The sequence below is a fragment of the Acartia tonsa genome, chromosome 1 (genome assembly GCF_053477335.1).
Source record: "Acartia tonsa isolate MP-2025a chromosome 1, ASM5347733v1, whole genome shotgun sequence".
In the NCBI taxonomy this organism is placed as follows: Eukaryota; Metazoa; Arthropoda; class Copepoda; order Calanoida; family Acartiidae; genus Acartia; species Acartia tonsa.
In genome coordinates this window covers 10014910-10042475 of record NC_137260.1, presented here as the reverse complement: position 1 = coordinate 10042475, position 27566 = coordinate 10014910, and the positions used below count along the sequence as shown (strand labels likewise).

The 27566-nt window shown below is 30.6% G+C and overlaps 1 protein-coding gene across 1 annotated transcript; it reads left to right on the top strand.

Moving 5' to 3' along the window:
• The first annotated feature begins 1381 nt into the window (after positions 1-1381).
• Positions 1382-27121, top strand: LOC145312839 (FMRFamide receptor-like). Its single transcript, XM_080152079.1, has 14 exons — positions 1382-1481; positions 3892-3960; positions 6437-6504; positions 8742-8813; positions 13068-13140; positions 13383-13473; positions 16057-16200; positions 17770-17898; positions 18355-18458; positions 19761-19905; positions 21241-21332; positions 25266-25331; positions 25813-25901; positions 26797-27121. The coding sequence occupies exons 1-14, from the start codon at positions 1459-1461 to the stop codon at positions 27075-27077; spliced, it is 1446 nt and encodes a 481-aa protein (XP_080008205.1). The 5' UTR covers positions 1382-1458; the 3' UTR covers positions 27078-27121.
• The last annotated feature ends 445 nt before the right edge of the window (positions 27122-27566 follow it).

Below are 27566 nucleotides of genomic sequence, written 5' to 3'. Positions count from 1 at the left end.
TTCTAGTGTTTTCACTAGGTATCTGATAGTATCTCCAGCAAGTTTCATAATACTATCTCACCTACAGATGGGCTGAGGTCAGATTTAGTAGGCCCAAGTAAAAAAATCCACGGTAAACTATGCGCGCTTTGAATCTGCCTTGTTGAACATATGCGCGTCCAGCTCGGCGTACACGTCCTCCATCGTCCAAAGATTTTCATGGGCAAAAAGGTCATTACCTAAGCTTTTTATAGTGGGGTCAAATGTAATGATAGGTCAAGTAGTTTTGGCGCTATGGCCGTTTAAAAAAAGTCCGGATTTATGTGGCGCACCCTGTAGTTGTCACTTGTAGTACAACTAATATACAGGGTGCTCCATATAGTTGTCACATGTAGTACAACTAATATACAGGGTGCTCCATATAGTTGTCACATGTAGTACAACTAATCTACAGGGTGCTCCATATAGTTGTCACATGTAGAACAACCAATATACAGGGTGCTCCATATAATTGTCACTTGTAGTACAACTAATATACAGGGTGCTCCATATGGTTGTCACATGTAGTACAACTAATATACAGGGTGCTTCATATAGTTGTCACATGTAGTACAACTAATATACAGGGTGCTCCATATAGTTTTCACATGTAGTACAACTAATCTACAGGGTGCTCCATATAGTTGTCACATGTAGAACAACCAATATACAGGGTGCTCCATATAATTGTCACATGTAGTACAACTAATATACAGGGTGCTTCATATAGCTGTCACATGTAGAACAACAAATATACAGGGTGCTCCATATAGTTGTCATATGTAGTACAACTAATATACAGTGTGCTCCATATAGTTGTCATGTAGTACAACTAATATACAGGGTGCTCCATATAGTTGACACGTAGTACAACTAAATTTCATTTTTTTTTATTTACATGTTTTAAAACCTTTGCTTCTATAGAGCCTCCTTGTACTTTTTATTATTTGGTAAATCATAGGGATTTAAGAGAAAAGACAATGGATGATAAATTAATGTAGGTGTACAATTACATCCCCAATGATTATAAATAAAATTACCCTTTTAGAATACTAAAGATTATTAGTTTAAAAATTGGAGACCACTAACAAATCAATCAAGTTTTAAAGTACTTAAAGTTTTAAGGCCAAGGGGATTAAAATTCCCAGTATAGTTTAGAGTTCATTATCCCTTCCCTTCTTGGGTCAATAAACAACTTTTAGAAACATTTTTTGTTGCAAAGTTGTGAGTCTTTAGTTACCAAAAGCCGACCAGAAATATTTCAAATTTGTCGCACCTTCTCCCAGCCATTTTCTCTCTCTCACTCTCCTGTGTTCTCTCTCTCTCTCCAAGTATCAACCTATCAACCTCCGACAGAGGTGGAACTGAGACTGAGAGAGGCGACGGAGTTTTGGATTGTTGAAATATTATTTTATAGTTTGCTAAATACTTTTTATCGTAATGGACGTATATCCAAATGGCAGGTAGACAAAAAATTCTTCAATATTCTAATTTTTAAAAACTAGATGTTTTAGTATGACATTATATAGACAATTATCCGCGGTTATGAAAATAGAATATTATAGGATCATTCCAAATATGGAAACAATCATATGATATTCATCACTATGAAAGCATGCTAGAAAAGTTTTTTCCTCATAACTCAAAACAAGTTTGTATCTATCGGAACCCAATCGAATTTACTTAAAACTTTAAAAATGTCAATATATATCAATGATTAAGTTACTTGAAAAAAAGTATTTATATCATTTGTGATTAAAACAGTGAACAAAAATAAAACTAAAAAAATGCTTAAAAATTAAAACAGCTGTAAACTGCTATATCATTCATTTAAAAGTATAATTATCTAAATTTAATGTTTAAAACTCTGCTTTTTAATTTTGGTTTCAAGTCTAAAACCACTCTAAAATTTCTCTGTTAAAATATTGATCCTTTAAAAGTTCAAGTGTTTTCATAAAACTTTTTGAAAAAATACTCAAACTTCACAATGAATAACAATTGTTGATGCAAAATTTGGGAAAAATATTCCTAAAATTTTCCCGAACTTTATGTACTATAACTTAATTTTATAGTTACTCTGAAAGTATTTTGTAATTTTCTCACATATTTCTGATTTAAAAAAAAAGTAAAATCAAAAATATTAGTTTAAAATAGTAAATTTCTTTGCTGTATGGTTTTGTAAACAATTAATATATGCTGGATTGGAACCGGTTCTCAGCCACATAAAATCATGTATTTACATCATTTAGTTGGCTTAGACCTTCTGCCCCTCGGGGCCAACTAAATTAGAATTAATTATATATTTTTTTCTTTTACTATCTATAATATGATGTGATAAAATCTTATAATAGTGAAGCTTTTTAAAAAGATAACTTTAACCAATAATAAAATTTTTTTTTTGACATATTAACGTGCCGATAAACAAACCATATTGAATCAAGGATGACAACATCCATAAAAGCGAAGCACTGAAACGGTAGGACAAACGGACATTGACACTTGTATAGTGTCTAAACTAAATAATCAGAATATAAAAGTATAAGAGTCGAAGCAAAATTGTATGTAAATTTGTTGAAAAACTGCTTGATACAGGATAATGTTTATGAACATACTTACATTTTTAGGACTTGATTATAGAGTTGCTTTGCTTATAATGTTGTTTTTTGTTGTTCCAGGAATCAATATACCAAAAATCAGATCAAAAGGATAATTAGATCACATAAAAATTTGTTGTTAAAAAAGTAGAAAAATCAACATGTTTAAAATGGACATATGGACATTCTGGTAATGATGATAGAGTTGCTACTCTTTCTAAATCGTAGTATTACAGGAATCATCGTGCAAAGTTTGAAATCGATAGGACAATTCTAAAATGTCTAAATTAATGAATAAAAGCTATCTATCTCTGACGGATGGAAGGACGTACGCACGGACCGACCCTAATTATAGAAAAGCTTCGCTTTTAAAAATTCTGAACAAATATGTTCTTGTTTGTTTTATGGTTTGCAATTCAAATTGTGATTGAGTGGGAGATTTGTTGAGCAACGAATGATAAATTCAGATATCAGAGATTCATTAGAGATGTGAATCAGTGACGTCATAGATTACTTTTTAATAAGACTGGTTGATTTTCCCCTAGCCTCTAGGGAAAGGCGGGGGGTGTAAAATAGCTTAAAACCATTTCAAGACATTTGTAAAGCATTCCTAATAAGTACAACCCAAAAGAACAAGTCAGCCGAGATCTTATGCTTCAGACAAAAAAGACTTAATACTTAGGAGTATATCATATCATAGATTTCCTTTTTTTTATCTTGTATGCAGGTTTTTTTTCAAACAATGTTGACAACGCTCATAAAAGCAAAGATTATATATCATACAGTTGGACAAACCTAAATAAAAAAAGTATACTATACAGTGACATCGCTTTTTCCTCTGAGGAACCAAAAATTAGATATAAGTCTAAACGAAAAATTTAAGTCAAACTTTTGCAAAATTCTTCGCATATAACATTGAGCATAATGGTTTGAGAAGTAAGTAAATAGGATAATTATATCCTATACAAATTTATGTAAAAAATCAACATGGTTGACTTGTGGTCTTTCTGGTAATGCAACGGCTTCTAAGTTGTACCTGCGAAAAAAACATCATAAAATGTTTGAAATTAGTTGGAAGAATCTAACATATTTTTTACCCTAATTTTAGTCTTGATATTTTGCATTACTTATTAAAATAATAAATAGACTAGAAACTAGATTTACTTTTTCCGAAACCAAATAATGGAGAACTCAATCAGTTCATTGCTTTGCAAACAAAAAAATGTTACTTTACCTCTAATCTAACTCTAAAACTGAATGTTTTAAATTTTAAATTTAGGTTGCGTGATCCTTTGAACAGCTCTATAACTACGTGTCTCAGCATATTCCATGAGAACTACATCAGAAAGTAAGTACGACATCCTGTTACAGTATGCAGGGGACAGTGGTCTGTTTATTACACTAGTCCCTAAAGTTTTATATTAACGTTTTATTAATCGTTGGCTTAAAACTTTGGGGAATTTACTGAATTCTTATTTGTCGGCCGATTATGTTGATTGTCCAAACGATTCAACCAAAAATTGTAATCTACAGAAAAAGATAATTTTGTGTGTTATCATTGGGGACGTGCATTAAGTTATCGGCCATTAGCTAATCACTGGATTATGATGCTGGTATAAGTGGTCTTTGTTAGTAATGTTGGCTTAATTATCAGACTAACCCCATAAAGTTGTCAAAGTAAAAGTAATTTGTAATTACTTGGATCTTGCATCCGATTATCACGGACTCTAATAAAGTGAAACTTGTAGCTGGTTAAAATAACGATGCACCCCTGTTACCCCATAATCTCCTTTCCTACCGGATGAAGGAACTGACCCATGAGTGACCTCAGTGTTAGCAACCTAAATTGACAACAATTTTCCTCCGTCAATATATCCATGTGTATTCATTATTCTAAACCTAAAAGCTGTATATAAGTAAATTCATTGACACTTAGACTAAAACAAAGCATTTGATAACCTTATTTATATCTTTTATATTTTCAAACTATTCATATAAATATGGTTATTTAAATCTTTTTTTCTCGAGGTAAATTGAATTTATTAATAAAAGAATCTTCTAAATAGAATATAGATTTATTTCTTTTAAAAAAGGAAATTATATTTTTTCTTTTCTGCATATATATTTATGTTATTGCTATAATGATTTTCTATTCAAGTTTCTAATAATTCTTTTCTTAAGAATATCTGACTAATATTTAATTGAATCGTTGTTGTTCACATTGTAGTGATTGGTTTAAGACATAAACTCAAAATTTCTAATAGTTATTTATCGCATCGTAATATAGACAGCTTTCCGCTGATAGGAAAATAAAAAATTGATATATATCTGTAAAATTTATGATTTTTATTTTACTTTATTATTCGGTTAATATTCGGTTTTGAAGCTATTCTGGAAATACACTTAACGGCTGTTATGTCAGTTGCGTGATGATTGTAATAACAATAACACAATACCTTAGTTGATTAAAAATTTGAACAGAAGAGCATTTTTTTCATATTCTTTATTCAAAAAAGCGTCAATGAAATAAAAAGCATCATATCTATCAATGCAAGTCACATTGATCGTCTTCTAATTTATGTTTGCCCCTTTGGATGTTGTCATCCTAGTTTTTTTTTTTTGAAAAATGAAAATATTTTGTTTAAAAAATCCACTCACGTTTATTCAGCATTTATTGTTGTATATTTACATCTTTTGAATCATTCATAGAAATTTAGAATGTCATTTTTTTTGAATTTTTTGTAATTGAAATATCCTCGGTTTTGTTATTCTAATCCTGTTTTAGTGTGTCTTTATGTCCGCATAGTTAAGGGGCTGTCAATTGGTATGACTCATACTTTAAGTGAACTTAATATTTGAATCATTTGGTAGAAATTTTATTTTCTACAACCTATCAATTTTAAATTCATTATATTGTATTGATTGATTGATAACAAAAGGCCTATTACATAAAAGGGTTTATATCTAAATTATTTTTAGTTGTAACAAAATTTAACAAAAAGTAAATAATAGCTTTACAGCAATTGGTGTTATGCAACTAAAAGTTCCAACATTTATGATTAATTACAGATAGGGATGATGGGTCTGAAAAAAATTTAGCAAATCTTCCTATGATAATAATATAATCTGATAAGCAGTAATTTAATAAATAAAGAAATCAAGCCATTAATAAAAAAATGTCAGAAAATTTGAGGGAAAATTGGTTATTCTTGAGATGAAATGTCCCTTAGGGTATGATTTGCAGAAGAAAAGTTTTCTAAAGAGTTTTATAATTATTTTTTAATTGTTATGATTTCAGATCAGGGATCTTAGGGGATAAGACGATGGACAATAAATAAAAGTACAGCTGCATTGATCTGAATTACCCCTCTAAAGATTAAAATTAAGGCAACCAATCAAAATTCAATAAAAGTACCCAAAGTTTTTGAGCCAACGGATAAGACAATATTGAATTGCACAATAGGTCATTTAATGCTCACATTTGTAAATTAATCCTGGCATTTTGTTTAATATGGTAAATATTAAGACATTGTTTTCATACTAAAATTAAGACTTAATTATGTTATTGAAATGTCAAAAGTATAAAAATTTTTTCTGTGTTTTTAAATTTAAAAAACTGGAAGCTTTTAATAGTGCCAATCAAAAATTTGTCATAACAGCCTACCATTGGTCAATTAAAATGTATACTTACCTGCCATTGGTAATTTAGTCTGTGTATTGGCCTACCATTGGCCATTCATATTGTATAGCGTCATTTTTTATTGGCACTATAAAGAGTTCCTTAACTCTGATATATGCGACTAGTTGAATAATTTCTTTTTCAGAGTGGGACTCGATCCCGAAACTACAAGTCCTTTGATAACTGATATCTCTGTTCTCCATACAATACTTGGTAAGTGGGTTTTATAGCGAAGCTACTCTATAATGTATGTCCGTCCGTAACATTTGTCCCTATGTCACTCCATCACAATCTAAGAGTACATTAACTTACAAGATTTCATGATCTTTACGAGAGTATTATTGGTGATGGTTTATTTAGGGGTTCTTCACGGCTTATATCAATAACGAAATTAATTTGGGAAAACATCACGAAACCTATACGTGTTTTTCAGCTGTCGTTGGGGGGCAACACATCGTAAAATTGACGACCTCATCATTTGCCCCCCATCATTTATTTCGCTTGTTGGTTATACCTTATTCCTGGGTTCTTCATATTCTTAAACCTATCTTGTACCAATACCAAACTTCACTGAAAATTGAAGAGCTTTTGGTGCAGCCGTTTACGATATATTAACTGACAAATACACACAACTAATAAACTATTTTTCTAGAATAGAATTGATAATCAATTAATCACTGATTAATACTCAAAAACCCAATATTAGTTATGATAAATGACACTTAAAGAACCAATTTATTATACTGTATAGTGTGAAGAATCCCTTATTTCGTGAATATAACATACATCCCCATATGCAATGATGCATCCTATTATATAAATTAGTTTGTAGCTTAAGATTTCAATGACTATTGAACTGGTCAAGTTCTCCATTTTAATGAAGCTTTACATAGGTTCCTTGATTTAGGCTTTTTTCTGTCCTTCCCTTTCCTTTCCTCATCAACAAAGCTTCATATGAGGCTTAATATTTTTCTATAACTTCTAACATCTGACTCTTATTAAGCTTCATATGAGGCTTAATATTTTTGTATAACTTCTTACATCTGACTCTTATTAAGCTTCATATGAGGCTTAATATTTTTGTATAACTTCTAACATCTGACTCTTATAAAACTTTATATGAGGCTTAATATTTTTGTATAACTTCTAACATCTGACTCTTATTGACTCCCCCCCCCCCTCACCCATTTCATTATTTAAAGAATAGCCTTGTCCACAATAAGCACCTCACCCAGAGGCAAAACTTTAATTTTCATTGGGCTCTAGAAAAAACCCTGAAAATTAATATAAAAATCAGTTAGAATTAGTCTAATATATAAAAAATTCTACAAAAAAAAGAATTAAACATCTTTTTTGTTATTTTTAAATGACAGACGGACGAATCGACGTACTCTCCACAACTTAAAATATGGTTTAATAAACATATAAGTGTTTTACTGGCGTTAAGAGATATTCTACCTATCAATTATTCATTTAGTCTAATATCATTATATATTTTGTGTATTGATATAAAAACTTGATGTAAATAACCTGTTATATTTTTTCATTTCTGCTTTTTTCTTCTTAATTTTCTGATTAAACTAGTTTTGTTATCAACCTAAGGAAAACTATATTTGACATATTTGATATATTTGTTGCCCCCCAACGACAGCTGAAAAACAAGTATAGGTTTCGTGATCTTTTTCCGAATTAATTTCATTGTTGGTATAAGCTGTATTTTATCATATAAATTAGTATTGTTATTTAGTTTAGGCTTATTATCTTGGCTTGACCGATTAGGTTTTGCCTATGGAAAGTATCAAATATATAATTTTTTTACCCACTTCGCCATCTAGTTTTAATATTACAACCCGCTAAAAGCTGTTCAAAAAACGATGCGATGAATAACTATTATTGAGTTTTGGACTAAATTTCATAATCTATTTAGCTTAATTCTGTTTTGAAGAGAAAAGTTTTAAATAAATTCTTCATGAAAAAGACAGACAAAGATAGAAAGAAAAAAAGTTTTGTTATTTCAAAGTTAGATGGAAAAAAAGTAATTTTCAGAGATTATTTTGAACATTGGAAACATTTAAGAGACTGCAAAAAATAAAAAGCCTTAACATCGGAGCTGCTTTTTGACTGTGCAATCTGTACGTCATTGATTTATTGACAAAACCTGGTAAACATATTTTCCAGTATGACTTCGAAACCGATTAATATCCGCAAGATAAGAACCGGTTAGCAGTAAACTAAAAAAATCATGTATAGCATCGCATTACAAACAATTTTTCACGAATATTAAGATAAAGATCATAAAATTAATACCAGTATTGTTAGCACCGACCTTGGGCCCTTCGGGACTAACAAAACCGATTTAAATTTTATAATTTTTAATTTTAATATCCGCTGAAAGCTGTATATAATACGATGCGATAAACAACTATTCTTATATATTATAATTTTTTTAGATGATATAACATATGAGTGTGGTAGAGAGGTCAGCTACTCATTACTCAATCCATTCAATTTTTGGATTACAGGTCAGAAAAAATATTTTTATCCGTGGCAAAGCTACTCCATAATTTTAACATAGTACATTTTCAAGTTCAGCTATTTTGTCCATTTAAGACATTTTAATCAGAGAATATTTAGGATTAGTTTTGACATTAGAGTAAAACACTAGAGGGAGATAGGGTTAAATAACTGTATCTCCACATCGAAACCGCCTTGTGCAACCTTTCTATTGGGTCATTGAAAATCAACTAATGGTGTCGCTTATATTAACACAGCCAATTAGCAGTAAATAATTTAGAAGCAGACGAAAGAGGTCTTTGAAAAAGGTAGGGAGATAGTTGTCTGTATTGTTATCATAACTTTTGTACTGTAAATGTACACTATTCTTTTTATTCTGACGCTTTTTTATCCATTTGACACATCTAATTAAAGGATTGTTTTGGATTAGTAATGACTTTATAACTCTTGTAATTTAAATGTACACTGTTATTGTTAATTGCTGCCTTTCATCCATTTAACACATCATTATAAAAGATTATTTTGAATTAGTTTTAACTTAATATTTTTATCATAGCTGTTATAATTTAAATGTACCTTTTTTTATGTAATAATTAAGACAAATAAAAATCTGCTTATAAAAAATGTAATTATTTAGACATTTTTGTAGGTTTTATAATAGAGTACTTTTATTATTATCAAAGAAGAATTTTAATATGAACTTTTTGTTCGACAAGAATGCATGAATAAAAACTATAATTCACTTTTCTTTCGCCTAACCTTCATTCTTTTAGCATAATAATCAGGGAGGGAGGGGACATTGGACTGTTTATTATACTAGTCCCCAAAGTTTAATAATAACGTTTTCTTATTCGTTGTCTTAACAACTTTGGGGACTTTTATTAAATTTTTATTTGTTGGCCCATAAAATTGAGTATTCATAAATTGCAACCAATATTTTTAATCTTAATAAAGGGTAATTTTGTGTATCATCATTGGGAAATTACATCAATTTATTGATAATTGTCTTATCCCTTTAGATCCCTGATAATAATCTTTTGTGTTGAAGTATAATATATTTTCATTACTGCATACTTCTATAAGAGAAACTATAGAGGATTTTTCATAGGTTGTAAAGCTGCATAATAAGTCCAAGAATATAAATACATTTTTTTTAAATTAGGACTCAGCAGCCTCAAATTTAAACCCGTTTAAATTCTTTGCAATAAAAAAAAGATACAGGGTGTTTTAAGAGAAATGTCTTTTTTTTTTTAAATTAACAATTCTTATATAAAAAGCTTTATATATTCGGAAAACCAGTTGTGGGAGATCTATGGAAACAGTAAAAGTGTCGAACTATAACGTCAGAAAAAATTAAAAATTAACCAATGAGAGGCCGCTATATATTTAACCACAGTGAATACTGGCTTCTTATTGGTTAATTGTTAATTTTTCTGACATCATAGTTAGACACTTTTACTGTTTTCGAGATCTATGTTTCAAATTTCAAAATTGATTATTTCATTAAATTTGCCCTACAAACCGTTTTTTCTAAAGGCCTAATTTATGAAGATTTGTGGACCATAACCAATTTAAAGGTTGTGTAAAAAAATGCGTACAAATGAAAAAGTCAAATAGTGAGGCTTGTGTTAATAGTAGAAAAATGTAATGCTTACAATGAAAATTGCCATAAGCTCTAGTTTTTAGTAATATTTTTAGTCATAAGCAGAAATCTTAATAATAAATTGAAATAGATCCCCAATGATGATAAACAAAAGTAGTGTAATTATTTGTAAAGTTTCGACTTTTAGTATGAACCATCCAATCAAGATTTGATAAAAGCACCTAAAGTTTTTAAATCAACAAAGGAAATAAAAATGACACAAAAAGTTTTTTTATTTACATAGTTGATGAAATATCTTTATTGATTTAACATTTTATATTCATTAAGTTGTTATAATTGTAGGTATTTGCATTTCTAAGATGCACTCAAGAGATAATTAATTAAATTAATCCTTATACTAAAGTAACAGGATGTCTGTGTGTCTGTCTGTGTGTCTGTCTGTGTGTCTGTCTGTGTGTCTGTGTGTACCGAAGGATCTCGCTAACCGCTGAACCGATCGGGTTCTCCTTAACAGGGTAGCTTCTCATAAGTCCCGGGAAGGTTTATAACTATTTTGGGGGAGGGTACCACCACCCTCCCAAGAGAAATGACAAAAAAATCGAAATTTTAAAAAAATTAGGGGAGACTTCAACGTCAAATAAAGAGGTATCGTCATAAAAATTAACTTTAACAGACAAAAACATTTAAAGTGCCACTAGAGGCCTCTAGGGGCGTAGCCGCTAGTTAATTATATAGAACAACAGCAATGGATAAATTATTACCTGAATCTTACACCAGATTTTTTATTTTCTCTAATAAAGTGAATCTTGCAGTGGGCTAAATTAACAATTCCCCCTTTCATTCCCTTTATCCCATTCCCTCCCCTCCTACTGGATATACAAACTGACCAATAAATGAGCAAGCTAAATTAACAACAATTTGCCCTATCATAATATCCATGTATATTCTTACATCCAGTTACTCAGCTTATACAATATATTAGTAAGGGAAATTATAAGGAGATACAAGCTTGGTTTTTAATTAATCAAGTTTTAAGCTATTTTTGCTTATTTAGAAGTAAATGTGGTTTAAGTAAGAAAATTGTTTGATGCTATATTTTCCCAAAACAAGAATGATAACTTCCGTAAAAGCAAATCTCTTAAATGAAACGGTAAAACAAACGAACATGAACAATTGAAGAATGTCAAACCTCAATCAACAGAGTATTTAAAAATATTAACAAAATTGCATATAGACTTGTTACAAAAGTACGCAAATACAGGATTCTTTTTAAGGACATATTTACATATTAGGACTTGATATTAGCGATGCTTAGCTTCACTTATTGTATCTTGTTGCCTTAGAAATTATTTTTCAAAAATCATACAAAAAAAATATTGTAAAAAATGTTTTAAATGGACTACAGACTTTCTGGTAACGATTATAGGGTTGCTACGCTTTCTAAATCTTACCTAATTGTTACAGAAATCTTCATCCAAAGTTTCAAATCAATAGGACAATTCTAACATAACAATTAACGAAATTTGCTAACTGTGACGTACAGACCCTAATTATAGATAAGCATTTCCTTTCAAAATTATTTTGTGCATTGTTCATTTCTTATTTACATAAACAGTTAATGAAAATTACATTAGGGAAAAGGGAATGATATTCTTACAAACAATTCTAATGGAAAATTTCCCCACAACCCCCTTCCCCTTTTCCTCCCTTTCTTACCAACCCCTCTTCGGCTATATGAAAAAAAACAAGATATACCCCCAGCTAACTTCCAAAGGTTTCGTGATTTTTTTTGTAGAATTGATTGTTACAATAGCTAGGCCTTACATTACATAAATAGATATTATGATGCAGTTATTAAAAGAGCATCTACCTTATAACTAAGGTTTTCAATGTGCACGTCATAGAATTAGACAGTCGCACTAACAGCAAAACTTAAATCTTTAAAAGCTTTGTAGATACTTGACTTACTAATAATTTACTGATTATTTCAAATAAAATAGGCAAAAATGTTTTTTGTTTCTGAACTTCCATGGTATATGCTGTACGATATGTTATTATGTAAAATAAAAATAGTAAGGTTTTATTTGTATGAAGCTTAAGATCTTGGTAAATACTGAACCGATGTTGATCTTCTTCTTTACAGTGAAGCTTCTCACAGTAAAGGTCCTGTAAAGTTATATTTATTTTGTGGGAGGCACCCCCACTCTTCCAAGAGAAATCGACCCTTACTTTTCCTTTTCAAAACCAAAACCAAAAGTTAATGGTCAACTTATTCCACCAAAGGTCCCCCCTCTTCCTTCCACAATGCATCTAGGGGCGTAGCCGCCAGTATATCATATTTCAAGTTTAAAAGCTTAGATATAATTGGATTAACAATAATTTGAAACTTAAATCTGTATATACAGTACCAAATTATAATCATTTACAAGAAGAAAAACTGTTTATTCTTAAAAGTGACAGGATCTGTGTCAGTCTGTCTGTGTGTAAAGAAGGATATCGCTAACCTCTAGACCGATCAGGTTCTCCTTTACAGTGTATCTTCTTATAAGTCCTTGGAGTATTTAAAAACTATTTGGGGGTTAATGATATTTCGTTCTTCCTACCATAAGATTTTAGAGGTTTGTTTGTACGGATGTTGTCATCCTTGTTATTTTTCAAGGAATCTTGACGTTGTTGGTGGCAATATTTGGACTGGCGGGAAATATCATCAGTGTTATGGTTCTCCTCAGAAGGTAAATACATTTTTAGTATGACTTAGAAACAAATTAATTTCCGCTGGATTAGAACCAGTTCTCAGCTATACTAAAAAATCCGAAATTGCCTTGTATCAAAGACAATTTTTCACAAATATTAAGAAAAAAAATATATTACCAGCTTTGTTAGCTCAGGCCTTCGGGCCAACGGGGCTAACAAAACTGATTTTAATCTCAAAATTTGCTCGATAGGCACTCACCAATATTTGATTTGTTTTCAGGGAAATGTCAAGCGTGTTCAACCATCTTCTCGTCATTCTCTGCATTACCGACATTGTCGTCCTACTTACAAGCATTCCTTTGGCTGTTATGGTAAGGTTTTATCATTAGTGCGCCTACTCTAGGAAATAGGAAATGGCCGAATATCCGTAAAACTGACTAACCGACAAACCACCTGCAACTGTTCATTTCCAATTACAGTATGTTTGTAGTTTAATTCTACTTCCCCTAAAGGCCTCTAGGCGCACTTTAGAGAATGTGTTTTGTGAGAAGGGGAGGGGGGGGGGAAGGGTAGATAGGACCCCTCAACATATCATTTTTTTGGGAGATTTTTTTTGGCGATTTCTTTTGAGATTGTGGTGGTACCTTTCCCAAAAATAGTTATAAACCTTCTCAGGACCCCAAAAGAAACTACATTGTAGATGAGAATCATATGGGTTCAGCGATTAGCAACAGACAAACATCGTATATAGAATACGATATTCAAACAAAAAATCAAAATAAGGTCACACTAACTAAGTTGGATGGATATACTGTTGAATAGACACACTTAGTTATAGGGAAGCTGCTCTACTAAAAATATATTAAATTAATTTTACTTTTTATGTCTTGAATGAGAGTTAGCAATTTTCATAAAACTTAATATTATATTTAAACATCTTGCTAAGTTGTAAAAATACAAATTTTCAGAATTTCTTGAGGACAAAATGAAAATTTATTGAATAAAGTTATGAACCAAAAAGAATCTGATAAAAATATAAATCTTGAAAAAACTACGTCAGAGACAGCGAGCTAGACGTTTCCTATGTATATAATATCATGCATAATTTATTTTTATTCAAATTCATTTGTATGTATTATAAATGTATATAAGGGTGGCTTCAATTAGAAACAAGGATGACAACATCCATAAAAGCGAAGCACTGAAACGGTAGAACAAACGGACATTAACACTTGTATAGTGTCTAAACTGAACAATCAGAGTATAAAAGTATAAGAGTTGAAGTAAATTTGTTAAAAAAACTGCTTGATACAGGATAATGTTTATGGACATACTTACATTTTTAGGACTTGATTATAGTGTTAGTTCACTTATAATGTTGTTCTTTGTTGTCACAGGAATCAATGTACCAAAAATCAGATTAAAAGGATGATTAGATCACATAAAATTTGTTGTTAAAAAGGTAAAAAAATCCACATGTTTTAAATGGACGTACGGAAATTCTGGTAATGATTATAGAGTTGCTACGCTTTCTAAATCGTGCTTAACTACTACAGGAATCATCGTGCAAAGTTTGAAATCGATAGGACAATTCTAACATGCCTAAATTAATTAATAAAAGCTATCTATCTCGGACGGACGGACCGACCCTAATTATAGAAAAGCTTTGCTTTTAAAAAATAGGGGGTAAATGGACCACCCAGAAAGTACAGGCATAAGTTAAAAAACACCTCATGTAACTAAGAAGCAAGTTACATATAAGCAATATGGAGCGAAATAAGTTATAAACTAATTCCTTAGAATGAGTGGTGTGGGGGTTTTGATCCCCGTCTTGAAGTCTTTTTTTACTTCTAAAGATTTATTCCTTTGTGAAGTAGTTTATAGATAGACAGATGGACAGGCTGGAAAACAGACATATTGATAAATGGAGTACAACCCTAGTTTGTACTCAATACATTGATGTACTTTTTGTGTATTACTATTTACATATTATTTAATAAATAAATTATTATTCTCTCCAATAGGAGCACAAAAATAACTTTTTATGATAAGAATAACCTATTAAGTTGCATACATTATTTTGGTGGTTTTGCTTCGGAGCTGCAACTAGAGCCGTACGATAGAGGCTGCAAATCGCTGGTTTCTAAAACTTTATTTGCTGGGCCTTAAGCATCTTTAGGATCTGTATTCTAAGATAAAAAAGCCTAAAGCTATCCAAAGGCTCAAATCTTTAAATTTAAATAGCCTACACCATCCTGGGAACCATGTGAAGCTTTACTAAAATGGAGAACTCGATCGGTTTATAAATAATTTAAATCTTAAGCTTTAGAAAGAAAAACTTTACTTCTTTATACAATAAAATGTAAATAAAATCAAAAAACTGTATTTCTGAAGATTAATGATTTCAGTATAATGTTTTGCGACGTTGAATATTATTTCTGTATAAAAATGGATAATACAAAAATATTAGAATCTATCTACTAATCTGGTATTCCTACAAAAATGTTGGTTTGGTAATGGAATATTTTTTGTAATTATAATTGACATATATATTAGACATTAACGTGTAGAGAAAATATAAATATTTATTATCTCTACCTTTGTTAATTTTCTATCTGTCTATCATCTAATCTAACTTTTATCTATCCACCTATCTACCCATCTCCATATAAATCTACCATAAATCTACCAACCAATCTATCTATCTAGATCTTATGGCCTAGGTCCATAATTGACCTCCATTGTGAGACACACACAGTGTCAATATCCATCAAAGCTAACAATATCTAACAATCTATCTATCTATCTAGATCTTATGGCCCGGGTCCATAGCTGACCACCTGTTCCATATGATGGAGGGTATAGCCCATGTAGCCGTCACTTGTAGTGTCTTCTTTACAGTATTAATATCCATCCATATATCAACTAATCTAACAATCTATCTATCTATCTAGATCCTATGGCCTGGGTCCATAGCTGACCACCTGTTCCACATGACGGAGGGTATAGCCCATGTAGCCGTAACATCTAGTGTTTTTTTCACTGTGGTGATAACCATTGAGAGGCACACAGCTGTCTGCCAACCAATCACATACCAGGTAAATACTTTTATAAAATTTTATCAGGTACAATTACATGGCAGGCACTTTTACAGTTCTAGCAAATATACAGTCTGTTCGGGCACTTTAGATTTAACAAAATTAGACCAACAATATACAAACTTGTTGTAAAATTAAAAAGGGCAATTTTAAAGAGTATGACAAAAAATTAATTCTTGCACTGGTGCATTTAAGTTTTGCTTTCAATAATACACCTATATTTGGACAAAAAAATATATTTATACAAATAAATCCTGTATTTCAAAATCTTTGTCTGTGCTGTTCTACTGAATTTTCCAACCTGAAGTCTTTGTGGCATTTGATCAATTTCTACATTACAATGCTTTATCAGATTCAGATACATACATAGCCATAATATTGATGTAAAACTTGACTACTTACTGTACAATTCTACAAGAAAGAAGAAATATTATGGTCATAACTATAATGTCATATTCTATTGATTCATGTTAAAAATTAAAATGTTCTTAAAAGGTTAACAATTCAATTACTTTTTGGCATTTATAGAAAAAAACAAATGTTTATATTTTTAATTCCCATAAAAAATATCTTTTCTAAAAATAGCGCAACTACTCTTTAATTGCTATATGACCGTCTGTAAATCCAAAACTCTAGAATTTTTATTAATTAATTCTAGACATATTAAAAGTGTATGATTTAATTTAAACTAGCTGTTATGTTTTATTAAAAGCAAGTGGGCCCTTGAGGGAGGAAAGTCGACCCCTTTACTTTAAATTGTAGTTTTATAAGGAAAAAGTTTTGGCACCCTTGTCATACAGTGGCGCCGCCTAGCGGCACTTAAAAATATTAGCGATTTCCATTGGGATGGTTGTGCTACCTACCCCCAAAATAGTTATAAACCTTCCCAGGACCTATGAATAGCTATATTGTAAAGGAGAACCATTTCGGTTCAGCAGTTAGTTATTTCCTTCGGCACAAAAAGACACACAAATTTACTTTAGTATCAAACGATTTTATAATTTATATTTTTTGCTTTTTTATGAAAAGAAATACTATTGAATAAGAATATCAAAAAAGCATAATAGAAAAAAGAATCAAGTAAAGGTTAATTAAAATTTGCACAACTCTATAGGATTTAATTATATTTACACAAAAGATAATCTTTTAATTACTTTTCTATTAACAATATAATTTTCTTTGATTATTATCAAATAATAATCATGTTTTTATACTAAAGTAAAATTGTGTTTCATCCTTATAGAAAAGTAATATGATGTCTGTCTGTCTATCTGTAGACTGTGTGTATCAAAGAATCTAGCCACTCACTAAACAGATATGTTTCTCCTTTACAGTGTAACTTCTCATAGGTCCTGAGAAGGTTTATAACTATTTATGGAAAGGGTAACACCACCCTACCTAGAGAATCGCTACTAGAAAAAATTACCTAAATTTTTTTTGAAAGTGTAGGGTTGGTCGGCTTCCCCCTCCCACCTTAAGGGCCCCTATAGGCCTCTAGGTGCGTAGCTGCTTGTAATATTTATTCACTAACTTTTTTTTGTAAATGTATTCTTTATCTATCTATGCTAGGCGCGTATATTTGACCGCGGACACACGAGAATTCTGCTGTCCTACTGTCTGCCTGTATTCTTTACAGCCCTCATTCTCAACATACCAAAGATCATAAACAACTTTGACTTTGCTGAACGGTTTACACAGGTATAGTTTATATGTACATGTCGTCAGGGAGGGGTTGATAATGGGCTGTTTATTAAATTATTACACTAGTCCCCAAAGTCTTTCTTATTTGGTGGATTAACATCCTTGGGGTCTTTTATTGAATTTTGATTGTTGGGTTCATTTAGTTGAGTGTTTAAACGTTTCAACCACTAGTTAAAATCTACAAAAGCGGTAAGTTTGTGTATAAACATTGGTGATTTTACATTAATTTATCGGTCATTGTCTTATCCCTTCAGATCCCTGACATGCCGTACATGACATTTTTTGTACAGATTTTTTTTTGAATTTTTAAAAATTTTGAAAAGGTTTGTTTACTAAAATTAAAAATTAAATAGTAATACATTTTTTATTAGCAGTACTTTGGTGCCTTTGAGCTATTAGACTAGCGTCTATTCTCACCTATTAAAAGTATGATATTTTTATGTATATTTTTAGGCAGAACCACTGTTTGTAAAGCTGGGTGTTTACTTCCAAATGTTTCATCCATTGACAACTACGTGCATCATTCCTTTCATTATCATAGCAGCGTTAAATCTCAGGTAATTAGATAGATATATAGGTTAATGGATGTATAGATGAATAGACAGATGTGTACATAGATGGATAGATAAATATATGGATAGATAGATAGATAGATGGATAGATATATAGATAAATAGGGAGATGGATAAATAGATATTTTATTACGAAAATTAAAATAATTTCTCATGAATAAACATTTTAAAAACTATTTTCTTAGATTTTATAACATTGTTTTTTACATAAAAGAACATGTTTTCTTTTTCATTATAATATTATTTTTTGAATTATGGTCAAGAAACGTGCACATTGTCATCGTCATTAGACACTTTTGTTTTGATTACATGAATAGTAGGATATATAAGTTGGAAGGAATTTTAATGTTAAGGGGAAATTTGAAAACTGCATCAAATTTTAAGAATTTTTTATAAAATTATTTTTTTTGTATAATTCTTTATCTAAAAGCGGAAATACAATTTAAGTTAATTATTTTGACATCTGTGATTGGTGGATGGAAAACTATCTGCGCTCTGATTGGAGAAGCTTAAGTGTCGTAAATCATTTAACCAATTAGAGCGCAGGTAGTTTCTTATCGACCTATCCTTTTGGTCAAAATTAATTAACTTAAATTGTATTTCCACTTTTAGATAAAGAATTATACAAAAAATGAATTTTATAAAAAATCCTTAAAATTTGATGCCGATTTCAAATCTCCCCCTAACATTAAAATTCCTTCCAACTTATATATCCTAATGAATAGTTGTTTCTAGTTAGGGATCAAAATTGATAAGGCAATGGCCGATAAATTGATGTACATCCTCAATGATGATTTATAAAATTACACCTTCTGTAGATTACAATTAATGGTTGAAACGTTTGGACACTCATCTAAATGAACCATTCAATGAAAATTCAGTAAAAGTTCCTAAATTTATTAAGCCAACAAATAATAAAACTAATATAAAACTTAAGGAATGGTGTAATAAACAGCCTAATATTCCCTTCATTCCTGGTTTTTAGTAGATATATCATGCATGCTCATGTTTACAAACAAGTTTTTTTACATTTAGAGTTTGTCTGACCCCATCTTCTAATTAAACATGATAAAGTTGTTAAGTTGTAAAGACAAAATATGGTGGTTGCAAGGCTGAATAGTACCTAGGTCATACACATAAAATCTTAAAATTGATTAATAAACAAGGAAGTTAGGCAAGGACTTACGGACCAACGCTTTGATATCCTTTTAATCCTAAAAACACCAAAATCAGAGTTATTTTTGTAAATCCACACAATTTTTTCTCAATAAAGTGTTAAATGTTTAGGATATTTCTATCGCTGAAAAGACGTAGCACAAATCTTCCGAACGCGTCTAACCCTGCGGATATGATGTTAGCCAGGATCATGATGGTTCTAGTCCTAACCTTCTTTGTTCTTCACCTACCCAGGCTTGGGTTGGGACTTTATGAGGTAGGGTTTACTTGTATTAAGTGTTTTTGCAATTTATATAAAAACAATGATGACAACATCCATAAAAGCTCTGGAACGATAGGACAAACGAACATTAACAATTGTAGAGTGTCAGAACTGAATAATCTGAATATAACCTGAATATTTACATTTTTAGGACTTGATTATATGTCCTAGGAATCAGTATTTCAAAAAACACATAAAAATTTGTTGTCTAAAAATCAAAATGTTCAAAATGGACGTACGGACATTCTGGTAACTTTTATAGAGTTGCTACGTTTTTTAGATTGTACCTAACTACTACAGGAATCACCATGCAAAGTTTGAAATCGACAATTATAGAAAAGCTTCTCTTAAAAAAATTTTCTGCCTATGGTTAAGTAAGGATTAGTAGGGTATGAACTAGAAATGTATTTTTTGTTCTTATTTAAAAGGATGATAAAATGTAAAATAATATATAACATAGACTGACTAATAATCCAATATAAATCGACTCTCATTTACATATTTAGATTTTTATTTTAAGATTTTAAGGAAAATATTAAAATAGATTATAGTAATTTATCAAATTTTTATGCTATATATATTATATACTTTTTAAATTCTAGAATGTAAATATAATAATTCCAACAAGCAATCGCTTATAAAACAGGCATGTTAATTTTAGATGAATTTTTTTTGTACAAATTTTAAAAAGCAACTCTTTTAATTAAAAAAAAACACATCCGCTTTGCATTTTTACAGAATTACTCCGTGCATAATAACTAATTTGATTAAAATGTTTTTAATTTAAAGCTTACTGAAGTGTCATTTAAAATATGAAAAATAAACAACTCTAAGTCGTAGATTAAATTTTAAATTTTATCATGTATACATTGAAAAGGTACAAAATTTATATTAAAACCTAAATTTCAGTTATTTTTAACCTAATTAGCTTGAAATCAATAATTTCTTTTAAACCAAATTTAAATGTGGGATGAAGGAGTTAAATACAAAATCATATGTCTTTAACTTTAAATAAAGTAAAAGGATCTGTGTCTGTCTGTCTGTCAGTACCTTGCTAACCACAGAACCAATATGGTTCTCCTTTACAGGATAGTTTCTCATAGATCCTGGGAAGTTTTATAACTATTTTGGGACGAGAAAACGCCTCTTTTAAAAACTAAATTGAGGGTGAGGTGGGGAGATCCACCCTTCCGTCTCAAGTGCCCCAAGAGGGCTACCTATGGTCGAATCCGCTAGTTTTATACATATATATCCAAAGTTATTTTTCAGTCTTTGATTTTGCTAATTATTAAAGAAAGATTGACATATAATAGACATTTTATATTTTAGGTGGTTCAAATCCCAGCCATATCTAAATGTGCAGCTCTTCAATGTCCATACAATCCTTCCTTCAAACAGTGGGTTCTTGATATATTTGTAAGGTGAGAATATTACAATGTTTGTCTGTCTGTTTGTTTGTAAGAATAAAATTTGTCCCTTAAATTATATGAAAATTGTTGAGCTATTTTTATTATCAGAGGTAAAAAAATACGAATATTAAGAATTTATTCTGAACTAGCCAAATAAAGTGCCATGCATAATTTTGGAAATATGCAGTGGGTGTATAAAAATAGAAATATTTTTATAAAATTTACATTTAGTTTATGTAATATTTAGATAATATGTAAGGACGTTCAAGCTTTTTATTTGGGAAGGAGGTAAGCACTCTGTTACCTCCCCCCCCCCTTGGACGTCCCTAGGTATCTATTCATAAAACATAATTCTTTCTTTCGTATTTAAAAATGGATTTATTTGGTCTAACCTGAAAATTATATATACCATTGACCATTCACTGTATATGCAAAGCTAATTGATGTGCCTAGTGATCTAACACACAATGAAAAAAATAGACTAAACATGCAGCAGATTAAAACAGACAACTTCGCTTGTATATATGCTTCAGTTTCTTTGTAGTTCTGAGAATCCCTATGACAGTGGTGGTTGTAATTACCTTTCACCACGGAAATATGTTTACACAAACTATACAAGAATAGTTATTGCCATTTTTAGCGCAACAAGAACAAGCTTACTACATTCCTGCTAATACATGGAAGGCTCTTTATTGTGCCTATAAAAAATTACGTCATACAAAACAAATGACCAATGATAGGCCAATGCACAGACTAAATTACAAATGACAGGCCATTATACATTTTAATAGGCCAATGGTAGGCCAGTAGGACGTCATCTTTTATAGGCACTATAAAAAGCTTAAATTAAAGGTCTCTAAAGTATCTTGCAGTAATTGTACACATTTCAATGATTTGCGATATAAAACATTTTTACTTTCATTTGATATGTTTAAATTCTAAAACTGACCAACAAATAAGGAGGATTTATTGATATGTCTAGGCTTTGTATAAAACCGTAGTGCCAAGTATCATTTGTGTTATTTGTCAAGGGACAAATATAAAAAGCAATTAGTAAAACATAAAAAACAAAATAATATATTTAGAATCATATCATAAAAAAACATATTGATTGATTAATACTCAATGAAAATAAATCCGATGTTTATCTGTAAAAAAATTATTTAAAAGTAGGATTTTTGATATGGTCTTGGTCATACTTATATGGCCTTCACTTCGCCTTCGTGTAATTTTATCCTAGGAATCACCATTTTAAAATTACCATCAATAGGATACTCCAAAAAGATGATAATTACAGAGTTGCTTCGGTTATTGATACGCCTTTTAGCTTTATATCCATCAAAATATAAAAAGGGGCTTTTTTCCAGTAATCGAGGTTGCGTGATTATATCCGAATAAATTTTAATGTACAGTACAATAAATCTTCCAACAATATTAAGTAAATAGAAAAACCTTATATAAAGAGATGCCTTACAATTAAATTACACTTTTCTTATAATTAAGACTTATAAGATTAAATTAAACGAAAAGCTTATGAAATTATTTATAAACTAAAAATATTAATTAAAATTTAAAATTTAAAGTATAATTAATAAGCTTTTATTTGATTTTAATGGTTATATCATAGATTTATTTTATTTTCGACAGTTTAAAAGATAAGATTTTTAACATGCATGCTAAAAATAACTAAAGATTTTAAGATATTAATTGTTTATGTCAAACCCTTTGCGAAAGTCTAATTGATTAAAATTTAAAAATGTAACATGATGTGCTTTTGTAAATAAGAATTCTTAATTAAAAAAGTATAATAAAGATTCAATTAAATCAAAATGTCTGAATATAATCTTGTTGACTGTAGCGAAAGATCTCGCTAACCACTCAACAGATATGGGTCTCCTTTAAGTTTCTTTATAGGTCCAGGGATGGTTTTAAACTATTTTTGGGTATGGTACCACTACCCTTACCCTCCAAAATGAAACCGCGCCTTAAAAATTGACCCCCCTCTCAAATTTTTTTGTCCCTTTTAAAATTGAAAAATAAGGGAGGGTGATCAATTACCCCCCCCCCCCCCCGGCCTCCCCCCTCCGCTCACCTCATGTGTCCCTAGATATCTCTAGGAGGGAAAAGGGGGGGGGGGAGGAGTAGCCTCTAGTAAAATAAAAAAGTATAATATTATTTACACTTCATATAAGAACATGACGTTGTTGATATTGTACAATATGTATTAAGTTAATCTTCTTACATATTATTAATAATCTACCGTATACCAAAGCATAGACAAAATTAATTAGTTTGTTGCATAATAATCGTACATAAATGTCATCATATCAAGTTTAAAATCGAATGAGCAATTCTAACATGCCTAGATTTTTATAAATACAGTGTGTTTTTTTAAGAGAACTTTTTTGAAAGGAATCTTACCCCACTTTTAGTTATCAGAATTTAATGATTAATCGCTTATTTTCTTCGTTTTTTATAACCATTTATAGAACATCAAAAAAATATTTCAGTTATTATTAAAAAAGTGCAGTAAAATCAAAAATTCAAAACCTAGGTGTCAACATCTAAAAATGGTTTTAGCGCATTTTTCTCATGCTTAAATCTTCTACCCTTTGCAAGAATGGCTGCAAAACGCTTCAAAGTAGAGACACAGAGTTAATTTATACAGATACTTTTGGGGACATGTACTAGAACATATCAAAGTTTGAAGTCCATATCTCAACCAGGGAGGGAGTACTGGCCCCCCAAAGTTGACTACTGAAAATCCAATTTTTTTCTTGCAAAGGGTAGAAGATTTGAGCTTAAGAAAAATGCGCTAAAACCATTTTTAGATGTTGACACCTAGGTTTTGAATTTTTGATTTTACTGCACTTTTTAAATAAAAACTGAATATTTTTTTGATGTTTCATAAATGGTTATAAAAAACGAAGAAAATAAGCCATTAATCATTAAATTCTGATAACTATAAGTGGGGTAAAATTCCTTTCAAAAAAGTTCTCATAAAAAAACACACACTGTATTTATAAAAATCTAGGCATGTTAGAATTGCTCATTCGATTTTAAACTTGATAAGATGACATTTATGTACGATTATTATGCAACAAACTAATTAATTTTGTCTATGCTTAAAAAATAATATTTAAGAACTGTTTTTGTACAGTTTTATTTTAATATATTTGTTTAATGTTTATTACTTTCCTATTTCCGTATAAAACCTAATTAAATGGATTGAGATCAACGAAAATAAATCCATTGATCAGCCGATTTCTCTTCTTATTGTAATTTCCGTTGAATGTAAGGCAAAATCCCTTTTGTTACCAGTAAAGGAACTTTAGGAATAGTCCCTTTCGTGGCAACGCCCCTTCAGGGGCGATTCGTCGTATTTTTAAAATAGCTTTTGATTTAGGTTAGGTTATATTGGGTTAGGTGATTGGTCCCGCAGGGTTAGAGCATCCCAAAGGGGCTAGAAATAGGAGAAAAGTTAATATGAAAAAAACGAAAAATCGCCCCTTAAGGAGCGTTGCCACAAAAGGGACTATATCCGGAACTTTTACCCCCAGAAAAAAAACTTTGTGGGAATTATATAAATCTTATTTAACCTAACCTAATCGATAATGTTTATGTTTTACAATAAAGGGTGATGACTTTTCCACTCTTTGAATCTGTAATTTTTCCAAACAATACAAATCAGGAAATGTATAAGACAAAGGCCGATAAATTGATGTACATCCCCAATGATGATACACAAAATTATCCCTTCTATAGATTAAAATTAGAGGTTGAAACGTTTGAACAGTCAACTTGATAAATCAACCAATAAAAATTTACCAAAGTCCCCATAGTTGTTCAACGAATAAGAAAATGTTATTTTAAAATTTGGGGACTAGTGTAATAAACAGCCCATAGTTCCCTCTTTCTCTCTGAATACAAAATATATTGTTTTAGGTTTCTTGTGGAAATCAATTCCAGTGTCAACTTTCTTATCTACTGTACAGTGGGCAGCAATTTCAGGTGAATAGACAGATAGTAAGATGCATGGATAGATAGGTAGACAATAAGATAGATGGATAGCTGTTTGTTTGAGGTTTTTGAAAAGTAAATCATGTATAGATAGCAAAATAAATACATATATAGAAAATTCGACAAATAATAGTGTTATTTTTCATACATATTACAATCACTAGCAATTTTAGGTATAGAAATAGACAGAACAGAAAAACAGAAAGACAAAAAATATGCTTAGATAGATAGAGTTATTAATATACAAAAGGACAGCTAGTTTCATCAATTGCTGAATAGATTGTTAAATAGTAACTTAGTAAGAATCCCTTTAATACCCACCACCCTTGGACAACTTTGTTTTTATAAATTGATGGAAAAGAAGGTAAAATTAACAATAGTTGATGGGATCAATATGAGGCTTACTTCTAGAACATACTAATTAAAATAAAAGAAAGATACACGAACAGTAAATAATCATATATTTGTTTAGGGATTGTTTGCGCAAGTTAGTCCGCGAGAGTCCGCTAGCTAATTGTATAAAGCCGACATTCAACTCAGATGATGGCATGATGACTCCAGGTAAAGTTAACACGTGGAATTAGAGTCTATTATATCACTTTATTTTAAGATGAAACTTTTTATAGTGCCTATAAAAAATAGCGTCATATTGGCAGGCAATTGGTAATTTGGGCTGTGTATTGGCCTATCATTGATTATTTGTATTGTATGACGTCATTATTTTATGGACACTATAAACACCTTCTTTTAAGATTGTTAAATATAGTCCTTGACATTAATTGTTAATATTGACCTTTAGACAATGATACTGTAATAAATGGGTTAGTTGTCTATGAGCACTGAGTACTGAAACGGTAGGACAAACGGACATTAACTGAATAATCAGAATATAAATGTATTAGAGTCGAAGCAGAATTGTAAGTAGATTTGTTGAAAAACTGCTTGATACAGGATAATGTTTATGGACATACTTACATTTTTAGGAATTAATTATAGAGTTGCTTCGCTAATAACATTATACTTTGTTGTCCCAGAAATCAACACACCAAAAATTTGATCAATCGGATGATTAGATCACATAAAAATTTGTTGTTAAAAAAGTAAAAAAATCAATATATTTAAAATGGACGTACGGACATTCTTGTAATGATTATAGAGTTGCTACGCTTTCTAAATCGTACCTAACTACTAAAGGAATCACCATGCAAAGTTTGAAATCGATAGAATAATTCTAACATGCCTAAATTAACGAAAAAAGCTATCCGTCTGTGACGGACGGACGGACGAAAGTACGGACCGACCCTAATTAAAGAAAAGCTTCGCTTTTAAAAACCTTAAGTCGTTAATGTGCAAGCGATAATACTTTGCAATAAATGCAATAATAGTAAATAAAACTTTAAAAACGTTTATACAGACAAAATGATATCGCCTATTTATACAGGTTTGTTTATTTCAGGTACCATGGCAATGAATATGAACTCCCGCAGTCGCCTACAAACCTATACATGTACCCAAGGCTGTGAAGCCCCAATTGAGCCCTTGCTGAATGGCCACCCTACAGAGCAGATGACCTGTATGTCACACGCCCACTCGAATCATACTGCTGAGGAATCATTTGGTCATACCTCTCCAGATGGACATCATAATATAGGGAAGCGTTTCTCTTTGATTAATTTGACCAAACAAATATTTTTTTGGCCCTTTTCAAATACAGTTTTGATTTTATTCCAATGGTAGTATAGATTGCAGTACAATGATTAGGAAATTATTTTTATTTAAAAGAAAAGTCTTATTTAAAAGAAAAGTCTTCTTAATGCAAATAGAATCATAGAGCAGCTTTTTCTAGAACCACTGTCAGCTACAACATCAACCAGTGCACTGATGATGGGAGCAGCAACATTGGCATCTTCTCCAGATGATCACAGCGACTCTGAAGATCATGAGCATGGCAGCGCTAACCAATCATTTCAGTCTGATAAATTTGATAATGATAACACTGAACAGTTTGTAAAAGATATTGAGGGTGATGATAATGCATCTGATGCAAGCAATAATAAAGAGTCGTTTGATTTAGAGTTTGACAATAATGATGATGAGCATAATGATGAATATGATTCTGAATCTTATTATTCTCTCTCCCGCCAAAATAGTGAAGACAACATTGAATTGACGCGCCAACCAATATCAGCTGATCATCCAAATATTGAGGTGAAAGATAAAGTTTCT

Excerpts from the sequence above, each read along its gene's own strand:
- LOC145312839 (XM_080152079.1), top strand. The coding sequence starts at position 1,459 with ATGGACGTATATCCAAATGGCAG. Across the intron at positions 3,961-6,436 it reads CATGAGAACTACATCAGAAA|AGTGGGACTCGATCCCGAAA; the intron begins GTAAGTACGACA and ends TTTCTTTTTCAG. Across the intron at positions 21,333-25,265 it reads GTTCTTGATATATTTGTAAG|GTTTCTTGTGGAAATCAATT; the intron begins GTGAGAATATTA and ends ATATTGTTTTAG.